The 14,250-nt window shown below is 35.6% G+C and overlaps 2 protein-coding genes across 3 annotated transcripts in view; one reads left to right on the plus strand and one right to left on the minus strand.

Moving 5' to 3' along the window:
* cyth4a (cytohesin 4a) overlaps positions 1-5,951 on the minus strand; it is a 30,054-nt gene extending 24,103 nt beyond the window's left edge. Inside the window, exons 1-3 of one of the 2 annotated variants that reach the window (XM_049467666.1) lie at positions 5,905-5,951; positions 4,320-4,448; positions 2,232-2,292 (exon numbers count right to left, since the gene is read on the minus strand). In XM_049467666.1, the coding sequence (XP_049323623.1) occupies positions 2,232-2,292; positions 4,320-4,325 (67 nt within the window). In that variant the 5' untranslated portion in view covers positions 4,326-4,448; positions 5,905-5,951. Of the gene's footprint in view, positions 1-2,231; positions 2,293-4,319; positions 4,466-5,904 lie in introns of those variants that run through there. The other variant, XM_049467667.1, reaches the window with a different exon arrangement.
* A 4,483-nt stretch (positions 5,952-10,434) lies between these two features.
* The window catches only part of rac2 (Rac family small GTPase 2), a 51,838-nt gene continuing 48,022 nt past the window's right edge, over positions 10,435-14,250 (plus strand). The window contains exon 1 of the mRNA XM_022671575.2: positions 10,435-10,615. Within this exon, the coding sequence (XP_022527296.1) occupies positions 10,581-10,615 (35 nt within the window). The 5' untranslated portion in view covers positions 10,435-10,580. The remainder of the gene's footprint in view (positions 10,616-14,250) is intronic.

Below are 14,250 nucleotides of genomic sequence, written 5' to 3' on the forward strand. Positions count from 1 at the left end.
GAGTTTTATATTAAGAGACATCATGAAATTAAACATCAATTTGAAAAATCTTAGTTTACACAACACTGTCAAAGATAAAGATAGTAAGTCAAGTAAACTGGTGTGTAAATGAAATAATCAGGAAAAAGTATTATTTAAAGTGGTATATTTCATTATTTGTTTTATTACAGAGTGTGGCCCGTGACTTCAAATATATTTCTCCTTCTGGCCCCCAACAAAAAAAGTTTGGACACCCCTGGTTTAAGGTAAGTCCCCCATAACTGGCCTGTGGTGATTAGCTTCATTCAAGCCCCTCGCTCATAAAGGCCAGCTGTATACAAAGCTCTATACAGCATCTATACTGGTGCATCTTCAATTTTAGTCTCAGTTACTGAACTCTGCATCTCCTTCAAAGTGATTGTTGGCCTCTTTGTGGCTTCCATCTCAAATCACTTTGATCTTATGCTGAGTTTTTGGGGAATGAGTCTATTTAGAAAGTGTCATGGAGGTTTTTTTTTTTAAGTAAGCACACTTATTTTTAGAAATAGGAAGAGATACTTTGGTGCTTTGGAAAAAGAACACCCAACACAACTTAGCAACAAATGTCCAACATTATCCACACACATATTTGTATTTGTTGATAACTTCAAGATGCCCTAATTAAAGTATAAAATCCCCTGTTATTGACTGTGGTCTAGCTTGTGTGGTAAATCCCACATCTATTTTTGAACCTGAAGATGTGCTTGTTTCTTCCACAGCTCACAGCTCTGGAGCTTACCATAAATAAGATGAATTAATGTATGCACTGCTAAACCACCCAAAAAAAACATACAATACTAAGGCATTCAACCCCAAGTACAATATATCAACTGTTAAGTATGGTAGTGGTAGCATCATACTCTACTCTGGGGCTGTTGAAGTGGAATTGGTGCACTGTAAATTTGTAAACATTTACTTCGGCCTTCCAGTAGGCTTGGGACCATTGTCCTACAAAAGCTAAAATTTAAGTTTGTTCTAAACGGAAAAATGTTTGTCTTGCAGTATCTTACAGAGCTGTAGAAAGCATTGACTGGTTCATCTACTCTTCAGTCACAGTTACAGAACTCTGTAGCTCCTTCAGAGTCATTGTTGGCCTCTTTGTGGCTTCAATCACAAGTCTCCTTCTTGAGCTGATGCTGAGTTTTAAGGGGATTTTAGGCAGTGCCTTAAAGATGTGATGGAGGTTTCATTTCCTCAAAATTGCTCCAAAATTGCTCAGACTATTTCTGGAGACAGTCTGACCACTGGTATATCTTTCATTGGGGTGAATTTGAAGCTTCCAAAATACAGGGAAGAGCTAATTCTAATTTTGGTTAGTAATTTCTGTCACAGAGCACTTCCTACTATAAAACTAAACAGTTTAATTTGTATGTTAATTCATGCTGAGAGTCATTTTTTACAATAAACTGCATAACATAGAAAATGCTGTTTTTTATTTCAGATGAATCTACAGATTCCTAGGAGGATTTAACTTTTCTTTTTCTTTAGGGCTTTTAAGGTACTGTATATGGTATGTACTGTGAACACATTGTATGTACCCAAAAAACATTATCAAACCATTTATCTGAGCACATATTAGTGTTTTAGCTTGTTAGAACTCCAGATTACATTAAAACTGATGCAGTTAAACATACATACAGTAAAAGGGAACAATTATTTTTCATTGTAAAGAAAGAACAAAGCTTGGTTCCTGATTCCAGTGCTCCAGAGGTTGGGTTTAATTCTGTGGCCAGCTTGCCAAAGTCCTGCTTTACAATAATTGACTTCTGATTTATCAAACCAGCTGCTGATATACCTAAACTCCAAGAAGGAGAGCTTTGGAGATATTTAAAATGAACACACTGATGTATCACTTTATTTTTAAGTATTAGTTATAATATTAGTGTCATTAGTGTTATACTGAGCAAATAAACGCTTACTGCACAGAAAATTGTATTTTTTAAATGTAGCATATTATTAAAAAATATTAGATTTGAAATATGGCAGGTGTCTACATTTTTATAGACATACAAACAAAGAGACACCTATATTTACGTCTATATGACATATATGATGTAAAGTTGTTAAAAGTCTATGACTGTATTCATATTGTTCATTCAGTCCTTTTTAACATGTATAAATATAACTGATGGAGATAGCTTTAGCATAAGTAAGTGTTGGCCATCAGATGTGTGTAAAAGTGCAGGAAATATATAAAAATATAAGCAGCTTACCTTTCCCATAGAGGAAACTGTCTTTTCTCTGAGTGCCCATGCTGGCCGTGCCGGAGGGGGACTGCAGGCAAACAGGAACTTCAGTTTAGTTTAAAGTCAGCCTGAATTCAGAGTAGCCTCAAGAGTGTGTTGATGTCACTGCAGACATCACACTGAGGAAATCTTAAAATACACAGCCTCTGTGGTTCTGCGCTTTCTTCCATCATGATCTTTATAGAAACCCTGCTTTTAATCTGTCAGAGGTCTCAGTAATAAACGAAAGCTAACAATACTGAATACTAAAAGACACACATGTTCACATACTTTATTTCAGTAATTCAGTTTAAAATATAAAACTTATATATTACATAGATGTATTACACACAGAGTGATCTATTCTAAGCATTTATTTATTTATTTTGGCTTACAGCATTGTATGGCACTTTTGGCAGGGTGGGCAATGTGCCAAGTCCTGCTGGAAAATGAAATCCTCATCTCCATAAAAGTTGTCAGTAGCAGGGGGAAGCATGAAGTGCTGTAAGATTTTGTGGGAAAACAAAAAAACTGCACTGACTTTGGACTTGATAATAAAACACAGTGGATCAACACCAGCAGATGACATGACTCTCCAAACCATCACTGACCATCAGTAATTTTTGCATTTTATTTTGAATAATTGATCATGTTATATCAAGTCCACATTCAGTGCAGTGTCTACCAGGAGATTTATCAGCACTTCATGCTTCCCTCTGCTGACAACTTTTATGGAGTTGTGGATTTCATTTTCCAGCAGGACTTGGCACACTGCCAAAAATACCAATTGGTCTTATATATTATTCTGATTTTCTAAGATACTGTCTTTTGGGTTTTTATTACTTGTAAGCCATAATCATGAACAGTAAAAGAAATAAACACTTAAAAAGATCACTCTGTGTGTAATACATCTATATAATGTATAAATTTCACATTTTAAACTGAATTACTGCAATAAAGTAACTTTTTAATTATATTTTATTTTTTAAATGCACCTGTAGCTACATGATACATACAATACATGACCCTTTTTTCTTTTGTTCGTTCTTTCTTATATATATTTTTAAGTCTAATTCTGTGATGCTATGTATCAAAATGTTTTTTTTTGTATGTTCCAGGCAAACCAAAATGCAACAAAATTTCATTCTGCACACACGTGTGTACTATGAATGACAATAAAGGTTATCTAAGTCTAAGTCTAAGAAACTGGTGCTATGGATGACTTGGTTATAATAAGATCTTGGTTTAGTAAATCCTGTGGAGCCCCACAGGGTTTTATTGTTTGGCCAAAAAAAATGAATGTTAGATATGCAGTAATGTATTTACCAATTTATTTTAAGGTTTAAACTCAAAGCTTCTTACAAATGGTTATTTATGAATCAAAATGTGATTATTCTATGACATCACTCATAGAACCCTTTTTACTCAGGGATTGTTGATATTATCTTTCATAATGCCAATAGGTAGTCATGGAAGTCTTATAAATGCAGGTGCAATGTAGCCTTATAAACACTAGCCTGAAGTAAAGAATTACCCAGTAGGAAGGTTAGAAGATATATATGTTGAGATCCAATGAAAAACGTGTGTCTATATAATGGTGACATTATAGAAGAATGTTGCAAGAATGTCCTTAACTTTCAATAGAAGTTAATGTAAAATTTGAGTTTATTCCAAGTAGTTTTACAGCATTTCTATTGGTCTATTCGTCCAGATTGTTGACACCATATTAAAGCAGATACAAGTTTCAAACGATGGTGAAAACCAAAAACAGAAAAAATGGAGATACTGTAGACATTTTTCATTGGACAGCAGTAATATGCGGCTTATGGTAATGTATAATGCATTTGTAAAGTTTTGCTTGTCAATTTTCTAGCTTATTCTTTGAATTCTAATATTATATCAATAAATAGTGATACACAAAGTATCTAGTACTATAGAATGATGGAAAATGAACAGTACCATGATAGCAGGTGGAAATTCTTACTTCTCTTATCTTATTTTTTTAGCATCTTGTGCACTAAAAAGTTCATAAAGATACAAAACACAAAGTTATATCGTATAAAAAAGACTGCTTACCTTCATATGTCTTGGTAGAGTATGTAATCTGCAAGCTCTTAGTTTCAGCTCTACCAAATGGCCTTTGTGTGCAATACAGGATGCGAGAGGTGCTCATGAACAAAAGCTGACACAACACTCTCGCTCTGTCTGTCTCACACACACACACACACACACACACACACACACACACACACACACACACACACACACACAGACACACACACACACACACACACACACACACACACCACAGCATCAAAGTGGTAATGTTTCCATTATCCTGGTTAACCTACATTTTGATAAAATAACTAAATACTCATAAAAAAATAAAAAATAAAAAATAATAATTAAATTGTATGTATTATGTAAAGTTTACTTAAAAGACTTAGTATGCTTTAAGTATAAAACCACTAGACTAGTAGTTTACTGAGAGTAAAGTGAGAGTAAAGTATATTTTAATAAGCTAAATTAAATATGTAAACTACTTGTGTACTCAAAGTTTTCTAAATGTATAAATAACGTACACTTAAAGGTAAACTTCAAGTGTACACGTAGTAAACTAAGAGTACATTGCTAGTTTACATTTAAGTTTTATTTTTGTATATTATATATTATTTTTGTACATATTAGTAAACTAGTTGTGTAGGCAGAGTGCACTACTTGTACACCCAAAGCACTCTTAAAAGTATACTTTTTAATACTAAATTGGGCCAATTTAGTCCCAAGAAGTATTGAAATAGTGCACTTACAAGTCAACAAGTACATTGATTCTTTATACTTGCTACATAATATATACTTGGGGAATATATTTTAACTTCTTAGCTGTAAGTACCTTATGTTTCGCAGTATAAGGTGCACTTAAAATCCTTTAATTTTCTCAAAAAACGTCATTGTGCCTTATAAGCCAGTGCGCCTTATATATTATTTTGCTAGTCAGGTTGTAAGAAGCAGTAAAGCCACTTTGCTGAAGTAACAGCATTACACATGAGTTTCAGTTTAGTTCTGAAGCAGTATTAGCATTAGCCGCTAACCGCCATTTCCCCATCTAGAGGTAAGTATTATCAGCCTGTAGCCTGCTGCTAAGCCCAGCTGGCCGTGTTGGAGTAGCATTAGCATTACCCGCTATCTGTGGTCGTTATTTACCCGTTCAGAGATGAGTATTATCGGCCTGAAGCCTGCTCCTAACCCCAGGTAGCCCTATTGGAGTAGCATTAGCATTACTCGCTATCTGCGGACGTTATTTACCCGTTCAGAGGTGAGTATTATCGGCCTGTAGCCTGCTGCTAACCCCACCTAGCACTGTTAGAGTAGCATTAGCATTACTCGCTATCTGCGGCCGTTATTTACCCGTTCAGAGGTGAATATTATCGGCCTGTAGCCTGCTGCTAACCCCACCTAGCACTGTTAGAGTAGCATTAGCATTACTCGCTATCTGCGGCCGTTATTTACCCGTTCAGAGGTGAGTATTATCGGCCTGTAGCCTGCTCCTAACCCTGGCTAGCACTGCTGGAGCGGTTAGCCGCTAATGCTAATACTCCAGCCTAGTGCTGGAGAAATTCAGTAATCTAAACTTAGTGTAAATAAAAGAAAGCACTTTACTTACCCAAATAAACAGTTTTCAGGAGAGGACTCTGTGTAGATTAACATCCAAAAAAATACAGTAACTTACACTTTTTTTCATAAGGGAAGGAAAGCAAACCACACTGTTGCAGTTACAGTTAGAGCTGCTACAAATAGGTATTTTATAGATTTAAAGCAAAAAAAAAAATGGGTGGCTGCAAAAAGAACCATAAAAAACCTCTCAAAAGTTAAAATAGGTTGATTTAGATGTTCTTTGCTCATTTTTAAATATTCTTCACACTTAAATTAAGTGTTTTTTTCTATGACATCACTCAACCATTATTCTTAACAGATAGTTCCTGTAAGTGTGTACAGGAAACTCTAGACAATACCAAGAACCGTTTTTAGTATTTAGTAGATCTTCTTGACTTCTTAATTTATTTTACAGAAGTAAGCACACTAGAGCATGATCTGTTTTTACCCCCCTCTGTTGCTCTGGTCCTCTCTGATCACAATTGCCATCCTATTCTACCCTCTCCTGGTGAGGCATTAGAAATGCAGGGTGGATGATGATCTGTCCTAAATCTCAAAAGCCCCTTATTTTCTAAGAAGCTAGTGCACTAAAAAGTCTCAAATGGTTTTAAACACTGCTTTGCATCCACTCAACTGTGATCAGTTAGTGCACTATTAGTAGATTAGTGATAAGTGACAAATCAGATTGAGAGTTTTCTTACTTTATGCAACTGAATCACGACACAGTTAAGTGACATTGTAATCTAATTGGCCCAACACACATTTTAGACCAAGATTCCCAGATTCTGCTTTATAACATTGAGTTTCTACAGGACTTTTAATCCTCTTCCCTCAAGTTTGTTGCCAAACATGGTTGAGAGGCCTGTTTCTGTTTAATTTCGAATGAAATATTATTTAATATATTTAATAATAATAAGAAGAAGAATAAAAATACATTTTCACAATACTCAGTTTTATGACAACAGTAGTGATTCTTTTTGATACTATTACATATTGGGTATGTGTTTATTTTTATTCAAAGTAAAGTGCAGTTCATTTAGTTAAACAGGAGTAATTATGTTTTTTGTAATAAAATATACATTTGGGTTAATGTTCCTGTAATAGGATATTAACAGGTTGTTTTTGTTTTCGCCATTGAAATGAACTTTCACTGAAGGCGATGTAATAAGTTGTTAATATTTTTGTGATATTCTTTGTAAAAGATAAATTGCCTTTAGAACTGTTAATTTTTCATTTCTTTTATTTACTTATTTTTCAAAATCAACTTTAATAATATGAATACGTATATTATTACTGTGTCTGCCTAATACACAGTAAAAAAATAAGGGCCACTTAAAAATAATGAGTTTCTTTAATTTTACCAAATTGAAATCCTCTGGCATATAATCAAAAGGAAGATGGATGGTCACAAGCCATGAAACCAAACTGAACTGCTTGAATTTTTGCACCAGGAGTAAAGCAGCATAAAGTTATCCAAAAGCAGTGTGTAAAACTGGTGGAGGAGAACATGTTAAGATGGGTGAAAACCGTGATAAAAAAAAAAAACAGGGATATTCCACCAAATATTGATTTTTGAACTCTTAAAACTTTAGGAATATGAACTTGTTTTCTTTGCATTATTTGAGGTTTGAAAGCTCTGCATCTTTTTATGTCAGTCATTTCTAATTTCTGCAAATAAATGCTCTAAATGACAATATTTTTATTTGGAACATATACCTGTAAATATCAAAATCAGAGAAACTGAAATGGTCTCTTATTTTTTTTTTCAAAGCTGTGTACTGTAACACAGGCTATACTTCAGCAACGTTCATCCTCAATAATGCATTTTAAATTATTAATGACTACAAATTTGTTATTTTATTTAGTGTGACCAGTTATCAGTCGCCTCTTAGGCTTCAGTATTATTTGCTAACTTTTTCTTGGAGTTTAATTAGTTTAGGCTCCTCCCACACTCTACAGCCTTACAATAGAAGCAGGAAGCCAATTTCTTGTGCTGTTTGAGGCCTAATAAGGTAATAAAGATAAATTAAAATGAACATTTAATTGAATAATTTGTTTCTGTTTTTTTTTACCAAGTGTTCAGTAGCTAGAAATAGTAAATATCTTGTATGACATTTTTTCTTTGGCATTCTAAGCTTTAGCTTTAGCATGTTCTGTTGGCTTTTCTGTCGGGCAGCATTTTAAAGTAGATGGATTAAATTCTAAAGTGTGAAACTAACTATTTAAGTTAAATAGCAGTATTGTGTATCATTATTTTGATATACAATTTAATAACAAATATAAAATGTAGCAATGAGGCTAAAATGGGTTTCTAAAATGTTCTGTTTCAATTGAAATGTCACTTAGCTAGGTAAGCTAAGACATACCTGTCAAGTCTCCCGTTTTGGCCGGGAAACTACCGTATTTTACTCCTCTTTCCCGCCGTCCTCCCGTATTAGTATTTTCCCGTAAATTTCCCGTATTTTATTAAGATAAAAAAATATATATTATTGAGGATACAGGGCACTGACCGCTCTGTGTCTCTTAACCAATCGTGGAGCCGGTTCAAGGAGAAAGTCCCGCCTTTCACTAGAAACAGCCAATCAGCTTGCAAGGAGGGTCAGTGTGGGGAAGCCCCGCCCTCCTCGCTGTGAGTTCAGGCAGCTAGTTAAAACATACATGCAGCGATTTTTCTAAAAGAAAGGTAACGGTAGTCTAATCATGGAAACTGTGATGAGATTTTTCTGATAGCTGCTTAAAAATACTCCGAAATAAAACACACAGATTAAACCTTTTAAAATAAAAAAAATTACAGCTTGTGACTCAGTTTAACTAGAAATGTGGAGAGGACCGAAATTAACTGAACTAATCAGGGGTGGAGTGATCAAAAGGAATAAGTATTAATTAAAATTTATTGTGTAGGCCCCTTAGGACTAATTTTTACTGATGAAACATATCTGGTCCATGTCCTTTTAGTAAAAGCTCATAATACCATTTTAGGTCACCAACAGTCATTTTGCAGAATTTGTGCACTCTTTGTTCAATTTTAAATCCATTAAATAAATAAAAAATATATCATATAAAAGAGTGCATTTATTACAAAAAAGACATGAAATCTTAAATAAATAAAAAAAGATATAGAAAAGGGTTTTTAATTTGGCTGTATTAAAAGAATGACATATGTAGGAATGTCCACAACATGTTCAGATTCTGATAATCTAATTGTAGTGTGTAAGTGGTTCACATGTGGTTATTTTAGATTTTTTGTAAACCTGTTTTAAAATGTAAGAGATACTGAACCTTCGTTGGGCTGGTGGGACGGCTTTAAGCGGACAGAGGAAAATATCCCTTATTTTTAAATCTAAAACTTGACAGGTATGCTAAGAGAGCTTAGCTAGCTTAGCTTATCTAGGTAAACTTAAAGAGACTGAAAAGCTTATGATACAAAACAAAAGTGGTCTTTTGTCTGAATGTTTTTTTTTTTTTTTTTTTTAGAAAACAGAGCCATTATCAGTACCATGTTACCTGCAACAATCTTTAATGTAAAATGAGTTAGATGCAGAAGTAAAAACATTGGTTAATTGAATTAAATTCCTCATAAGCAGCATCCAAGCACTTCATTTTCATAGTTTCCACTTGCAAGCTAAATAAAAGATGCTGAAAGGGTTTTTTGTTTGGCCATTCCACCTTAAACTCTGCAGCCTGCTGCACCTGGCTATAATTTAGCAGGCTGTACTGTTTAAGGTGGAATAGCTAATTGTTGCATAATTTAAGGTGATTTAAAATAAAATATTAAAAAAAAAATAATAAGCTATCCAATTCTGACATATAAATATTTAAAATAAAAACCAGAGTCATGTAAACACTATAAAAAGTGTTACAATTAGGTTTACCAAAAGGTTTGTTTAACACTTTTAAGTTACCACATGATTCCTTATATATTCTTTCATAATCTGGATGACTTCAGTATTCATTTACAATGTAGGAAAAATCAATAATCAATTAATGTAAATATGTCCAAACGTTTAACTGGCACTGTAGTTTGAAAATAAAAGAACCCAATGCAAAAATGAAAGTGATCCAAAGTCTAAACCCTAAATTCTGCTGATTTTAGAAAACAAATTGGTGGTCAAAGCTGCTGTGGTGTAGGAAACCTGTTGTGAAGCGGAAGTGATTTAACAGAGCTACTTAATCTACGCTTAACTGAATTAACTTAACTATTTTTGTCTCTCTTTAAGGAATTCCTGCTTTTATCCTTTCAGGTTTTTTCATTATCTATACATTATTTGCTCCTGCGTTTTATACAAATCAATTTCTCTCTTTATTTACTTCTTTCTTTCTTTCATTTTTTTCTGAACATCTGAACTATATACACACCCTGCATGTGCTTCAGGGAGCTGAAGTTCTTATTTCCTGCTACATGACCAGTTTCAGGTGCTGTAGAGCTGATCTGCAATCAGTCTAGCAAGTTACGAATGACATGAGCGTGCATGTGCAAGACTGGGCGGCTCTGAGGCGCGTAGATTCAGTCGAGTGAAGGGAGGAGGAGGTAGAGCAAAGGGAGGAGGAGTGAGTGGAGGGGGGGAAACACACTGACAACTTTTCTGAAACAGACTGGTTTCCTGTATTGCACCTTCTTCACTTTTTGCACACTCTGGTTCTGTTGAGGCGCGTTAAAAAGCTGAAAAGAACAGCTCGGGGGGGAAGATGCAGGCCATAAAGTGTGTCGTTGTGGGTGACGGGTGAGTTAAAACGTGAATTTGCTTTATTTTTCTACTTCTTGTCTTAGTCTGAGGTGATAGTAGAGTGACAGTTTTGGTGTAAAGCGGATTTGGAGTGAACAAGTGATGGCTGTCATGTAACTGAAGACCGGTTGGGCGTTTATTTCCTTCTCTTGCTCTTTTTGCTGTCATTTCTTTTGTCTTTACGTCATTTACTTTTTATTTTCTGCCTTTTTGTGAATAAAAATAGTAAAAAAAGTTTAATTTAAGGTAAAATCTGATGTTTTAAAAGAAACAAAACCTAAAATTTATTAAAGGGAATCAGACACTTACATCCTTTACCTGGACTGGTCCAGATTCTTTTAATCTTTTTAATTCTCATGTTACTATAAAATAAAGCAGCTTTAGATGGGGATTTGCGATTGAAGAGTTTTGCATCTGGAAGTGACTCAACTCGATTTGCTTCAGTGCGGAACTTTAAGCAGCAGATTAAACTGGCCGTTCCTTCACTTGGATTGACTGTGGCCTGGTTCTAAAAGGTGTTCCTTCAGGTCTTCAGGTGTACATTGGAGTCTAATCACAGTGTAATCAATCAGATAGCCTACGCCTACAACTATCTGAAGTGATTGGAGCGGCCTAGAGCATCCTCCATTACTCCATTACCCTTGCTGGGTTTGAAATAAGCCAGGCCTCAGGGTCTTTAAAAAATGCCCCACATATATTACAAATAATGGCATATTTATTCCAAACAATGGCTGAAAACATTTCTGATCAAATTTAATGTTCAGAAATGTCCAGGCATGCTTAAAAATAGAGCTACCAAAGACTACTGTATGTAATGCCATTACAAAACCGCCACTTTTGCCCTTAAAAGCCTTCAAATGGATGATTCTTTTGACCGCCATTTTTTTTTCGTAAATGAAATCAGGGTTTGATTGGAAGAACATTGATCAGTTTTGGGGAACACTGTACCAATGAACAAAAATTCCACACATACTTTCAAATAATTCCTAAAATGGCCCCATATGCCAGTGTTTCTCAACCCCCCAGTCCTGGAGGCACCCTGTGCTGAATATTTTAGTGTTTTCCTGCTTGAACACACCCACTTTTACTCCAGAATTGAGCTGATTAGTAGGATCAGGTGTGTTTTGATCAAGGAAAACACTAAAAAGTGCAGAGCAGTGGGCCTTCAGGAACCTGGTTGGGAAATACTGCCTCAAGCCATAGAAAAAAAGTTGTCAACTGTTGGTGAATAAAAAACTATTTTGAGTGCAGGCTTCTTGTGTAATGTGTAAAATGCGAACCTCAGCTCAGTATAATAGTTCTGTAACAATTAATTCAAGGGTTTTCTTAAACTAGTGTTAACTATTAGTAGAACAATTTTTAAAAAAGATACATAGATGTTCTAGTATGAAGAACCTTGAGGAACCATAAAAATGTTTCTAGGAATGGCCATAAATTGTTTAAAAGTGTGGATAGTATGTAGTGGACACAACATTTTTAAAGTCAAAAGATGGCTGATATGGAAGCTACCTGCCCTTGTTTGCACTAGAGATGGACCAATCAGTGTTTTTGGGGCAGGGCTTTTTGGCTTATCCTAACATTGGCCACTTCCATACCGGAACTGCACTTTGGAGAATGAAGTGGAAACTTTACAAAAATCACTGCTTATCCAACAATAAACACAGTATGAACAGTATGATTCCTTTAACATTTTCACTGCTGGTGCTGTTCCTTTGGTGGAGGTCTGCAGTGTTTGCTGTTTTGTGTTGTTAGTGGTGTTTGTTAGCTCTGCTTCTCACTGACAGATGCAGTCTGGACAAAATCAAACTCCAGCCCCACAGTGCTGCTGTGTAAACCTTAACTCCTGTATCGAATTGGCTAAATTAAGGAATTTTGACTGAAAATCAACTAATACCGATATATACCGATTGGCCTTTACATCTCTAGTTTGCACTTATTGTGTTTTGTAGAGAAAATCGAGTCAGAGCATGTGCACTAATTGTCCAAACTCCACCCACATTTCTTCAATGCAAGCTCTAACCTATTTGTCTATAAACTTAGAGTTACATTTCTGAGAAGAATAGGTAAAATAGGTTGCCTTGCTGCTTTTTTCCCTTTACTTACATGGCATTGGACAGATTGTGCTACAGCCAGCCACCAGACAAATTTTAACCCACTTTTCAACTGCTGCTGTCCAGTACAATCTTATACCCCAGCCAGCATTCACAGGTTGAGCTTACATTGTGGATAAAGTGGATCACTATAAGTGGGCATGAGCTCTAAATGGGTTTGTGTATGTGTTATTTGGACCCAGTTGGACTTCCCAAATGGACACCATCATTACAACCCACCTTAATCCCACATTCATATGTGGGGTCACGATGGAAGCCATGGTTTCCAACTTGATAGCACCCACACAAATACAGTATGTTATATGGGGAAACAAGCTATGGAAAGGAACCTTAAACTTCTCAAGAAGGACATTGAAGAAAATTTTCAACCATGGAAACAGAGATTTGGTTACTAGCTTAAGCTTTAAAAACACTGCACTACTAAGGCTATGCTTACATTACAAGCCACATTGCTCAAATCTGATTTTTTGGTCACATCAGATTTGGCCATTTTGACTATTCACATTCCCAAATGTAAGTGCCTTGCATCTGTGTGTAATGTTAATGAATATGTCCCTGAAACATCTCACATGCGCACATTGATACGTGTATAAAAGCCGCCTTCTTCACCAACAACAAAAAACTCAATATTTGAGAGACGACCCTTAGTTTTATAAAGGGAAATGGATGCGTTTTCTTAGCAGCTCATATGTGGAGCATCTTTTGCTGGAGTGGAGAGTAATCAGCTGGTCTGAAATACATGCTCAGGTCAAGGAAGTGAAAAATGACCAGGTGGTTTGCTTTTGCTGTTTTTGCAGCTATAGCTGCACAGCTGCACCAAGAGATTTGTGGGTACGAGAAAGAAGCATGTAGCACATGCGTAAAAGAAAAAGGACGCATGAATTCCCCATGATTTGACCGTTCACATTCATGTCGCATGTCTATGGATCAGATATGTATCTGATTAAGGACTACATATGAAAGCGACTCAAATTTAATTAGAAAAAATCTGATTTGGCGCGTTCATACAGCCATGAAAAAATCTGATCTGAGCCACACTGAGCAAAAAACTGATTTAGGTCACTTAAGCCTGGTAATGTGAACACAGCCCAAGAGTCAAACATGACCTGCAGAAACCCAGTTCATTTTGTCACACTTTTAAGACCATACAGGAAGTTGTTATGCCACGTTCGGAGTATGCTCAAATGATCGCTATCAGAAAAAGGAAGCTGTACTGTAGAGGCTTAGTTCCTGTCAGGAAGACTGACCCTTTAGGTTTAGCTTTGAAATCATTTAGAAGAGATGTTTTGGCCTTGGCAGTGGAGATTGAAGAGAAGTTAGACGTCTGACCATCTGTACAATCATTTCCTCAACAGTATTTTGCCAGAACTGAACTCTGAGTGCATAATATCACTTACAGAGATGAAGCTGTATCTTCTGTATGCTATCTACTACAATTAAGCTGCCTGGGAGCTTCTGAACATTCTGAATCTTCTGAAAGTTCACCCCACTGGTGTTATCGATCTAGACTGAAAACAAGAC

Source organism: Astyanax mexicanus, chromosome 19 (assembly GCF_023375975.1).
Source record: "Astyanax mexicanus isolate ESR-SI-001 chromosome 19, AstMex3_surface, whole genome shotgun sequence".
NCBI lineage: Eukaryota > Metazoa > Chordata > Actinopteri > Characiformes > Acestrorhamphidae > Astyanax > Astyanax mexicanus.